This window comes from Monopterus albus, unplaced genomic scaffold (genome assembly GCF_001952655.1).
Source record: "Monopterus albus unplaced genomic scaffold, M_albus_1.0 scaffold121.1, whole genome shotgun sequence".
NCBI lineage: Eukaryota > Metazoa > Chordata > Actinopteri > Synbranchiformes > Synbranchidae > Monopterus > Monopterus albus.
Genome location: NW_018128001.1, coordinates 337,454 through 341,031, shown reverse-complemented (window position 1 = coordinate 341,031; position 3,578 = coordinate 337,454). Strand labels below are relative to the sequence as shown.

The following is a 3,578-nucleotide window of genomic DNA, read 5'->3' as shown; positions in this document are numbered from 1 at the left end:
GGATGTATCATCTGTACAGATACTTTTTGCTAAACCAGGACCAACATTCACAAAGAACCTATTAAACTTATCTACTACATCCTCCAATCTATTGACCGGTGTATCATTATCCATAAAATATTGAGGGTAGTTACTCTTTCTAGAACTGTTTCTAATCAATTTATTTAATATATTCCAAGTACCTTTCATGTTTCTTTTATTATCTTACTAATACTTTAGAGTAATATTGTTTCTTACATCTCCTCAAAATCTCAGTTAATTTGTTCTTATATGACTTATATTTTTCTTCCGCCTTCTTTGATCTGTCCTTTATGAATTCCTTATATAACGCATTCTTCTTTTTACATGCATTCTGTAATCCCTTACTCATCCACGGTTTCCCACTGTAATTCCTCTTGTTTTTATACTGCTTATGAGGACAGTTCCTGTCATATACTTTCTTAAATATATTTAAAAATTGCTCATATGCTTTATCTAAGTCTTCCTCTCTGTAAACTGATTCCCAGTTTTGCCCCATAAAATCCTCTTTTAGCCTCCTTACAGCATGTTCATTTGTCACCCTCCTATAGAAAAGATTTGTTTTTGGCCTTTCATTTCTAACATGGCAGTCATAAACCAAAAATACAGGTAGATGATCACTGATATCATTTATAAGTAATCCACTAGACATTTTGCTGTCAATAACATTGGTAAATATATTATCTATTAGTGTTGCATGCTGGGTTGTTAATCTACTTGGTTTTGTAATTTTTGGGTATAAACTACATCTATATATTGTGTTAATAAACTCCTCAGTTCCTGTGTGCTTGTTAGGATTCAACAAATCTATATTGAAGTCACCACATATGAACATTAATTTATGACTTAATGTCAAGTAATTTTCTTCCATCCAGTCATTAAATTTTTCTATGCTGGCTCCAGGTGCTCTATAAATACAACTTATTACAACATTTTTCTTTTTTTTTTCAAAAGTAATTCAACAGTCACACATTCCAGTAAATTATCTGCTACCCTAGACATTTTGTCTACATTCTTATAACAAAAGTTTTTATCTATGTACAAGGCCACACCACCTCCCATCTTATTCTCTCTGTTTATGCATACCAAGTCATAGCCCATAGTTACAAAGTAGATCTGGTTGAACCTGCTGGTTTGTTGAGATTAATATTTGATCTAAACATCAGGACCTTGGACATGATCGACCTTTAGAGAACAGTCAACAAATATGCTCCCCCTGCTCATTACCTCGGGGGATTTTAACAGACTAAACCTTATGAGCTGTCCAAATACAAACAGCATGTCAGCTGTCCCACCAGGGACAAAAAACACGTTGGGCCCAGCAGCCCTCCATCCCTTAAGATCTGTGAAAAGCATGTGTTTGGCCTTTTTAAGAAACAAAGGATCAGAAAGGCACCAGGCCCAGACGGTGTGACCCCCTCCTGCCTGAAACCCTGTGCTGACCAGCTCTTTTACAAGCTTTTGCATCTCTGTCTCTCGTTGAGGTAAATATTTGATTTCAGCTCCAAATCTCTGGACTCACTGGGACTTTAGAGAAGAGTCAACAGACGCCTCACTATCCAGAGACCTGGTTGGTTATTGGTGTCCTCCTGCTCATAAATGAGGGACCTGAACTTGATCCTCATGCTTCATGAACTGCCTGCTGTTCTGTCTGTTGGTCTCAGGACATTTGCACTTTGTTGGAGCCTCACAGATCAAAAATAAAATCATGGGCTCTGACTGGTCACAGGAAGATTATGACCGTGTCTCTCTTGTGGCGTATGAAGATTCATTACAGCAGCCGGGCCTCTTCCCAGATGTGGGCATCGATGAGTCTCTGCTGAAATATTCTGGCCTGAACTCCGCCGCTGCTCTTCAGTCCTACTTTGATGAACTGATCGACAACGTGCCAGGCTACTTTGAGAAGCTGGTATCTGTTTTTGGCGAATTGACTTCAGTCCCACATGCTGTTGGACTTGGTGCATTGGTGATTTCCACGATCTTGGACATCTGTATCAAGAGCACCAGACAAAGCAGTGTTGATTCATACAGCATGCTGCGACGTGTGTTTGGTGAAGAGAAAGCCTCAGCTGTCAGGGACACAATGTCAGAGTATCTGAAGCGCCATCGCATCTACATCAACAATGAGCAGCGTCTGCTAAAGGACCTACGGACTCTGGAGCTGCAGCTGAGCGGCCATCTCACCACCCTCAGAAACTCCCTGCTGTATGACGGACAGATGAGCTCTCGTGGGTTCAAAATCTGGGTCAACGGAGCCTCCTTCCACGTCCAGATGTTGATCCATGAGGCACGGCTCAAAACTCAGGCTGGTGAGAGGGAATCAGACTATGTTTCAATCAGTAATGCCATCGACGTGTATGTGCAGGATCTGGATGAGTTACTGGAGAAATACAAGACTTACAGAACCAGTACTACTAAAACCGGGGGGCGTGCGGGTATTCCGATGTACGGCATAGAAAGGGAATGCCATCTGCAAAATACTGAGACGGGCTGTGAATATAAATTGAGACAGACTGACTTTTGTTGCTATGGCATCGTTGGTTTTTCAGACGAACAACCTAATATGATTAAGGCTTATGTAAATCACGTTTTCTCAAAGTATGAACCAATCGCAAGCTTGAGGAGTCATTTCTCAAACATCAAGAACAACCTCAACTCTCTCATCAACCAACATGACTTGTTCACTCTGCCACCAAGAACCCGACATCGTTTCATCCGGTTTGCTTTAGTTCCTCCAGCTTCTTCACCTTAAATATCACTGATCCATTACAAGTAATGTGCAAAATGATAATGCTAAGGAAAACTAGTGTAAAATAATGAACTTGTTGGTTTTAATTCTGCTTTGTGAAGTGACACAGTGGACTGAGGGGACTGTATCAGGAAGAACTGAGTCTTTGTAAAAGACTGAATGGAAGCTTTGTCACGACTGATAGTGAAGCTGATTTACTTTCATCTTTTGATCTGTGTGTAAATTATGTGTACTTTTTAATTTTCTGTGTTGAAAAATGTCAAACTCCACCAGTGATGTGATTTGTGATCTGGAGCTTGTTGTCTAACGATGTTCGGACACAGACGTTGCTCATTTCCACCTCCACCCGTCGTGTTGCTCATAAGAATCTCTCACAAAAAACGAACATAGCAAAATTCTACAAGTTATAACATAATTAGACGTAAATGCTGTCAAAAAGAAACATGTTACGAACGTTACAGTGAACATGACACTGCATTACATCCTGCAACACCTCGACTCCCCAGGGACCTATGCACTGGCCCTCTTTGTGGACTTCAGCTCAGTATTCAACACCATCATCCTGGACATCCTCCACTCCAAACTGACCCAGCTCACTGTGCCTGCCCCCCCCTGTCAGTGGATCACTAGCTTTCTGATGGGAACTAAGCACTTAAATTATCTTCAGAATGTTTAATTTGTCTAATGAATTCAAAAACTCTCTCAGATACTAAAACACTGTCAGGAATCATGTACAATGTGAAAAGCGTTAATCGCTGCATTAAAGTGATTAGGTTTTGTAATGAGTGTTGATTTACAGGAACAGAAAGGT

General features: G+C 40.4%; 1 protein-coding gene across 1 annotated transcript in view; it reads left to right on the top strand.

The window, feature by feature from the left end:
* The first annotated feature begins 1,662 nt into the window (after positions 1-1,662).
* LOC109966921 (uncharacterized) overlaps positions 1,663-3,578 on the top strand; it is a 2,974-nt gene continuing 1,058 nt past the window's right edge. The window contains exon 1 of the mRNA XM_020612169.1: positions 1,663-2,656. Coding sequence (XP_020467825.1) covers positions 1,727-2,656 — 930 coding nt within the window. The 5' untranslated portion in view covers positions 1,663-1,726. The remainder of the gene's footprint in view (positions 2,657-3,578) is intronic.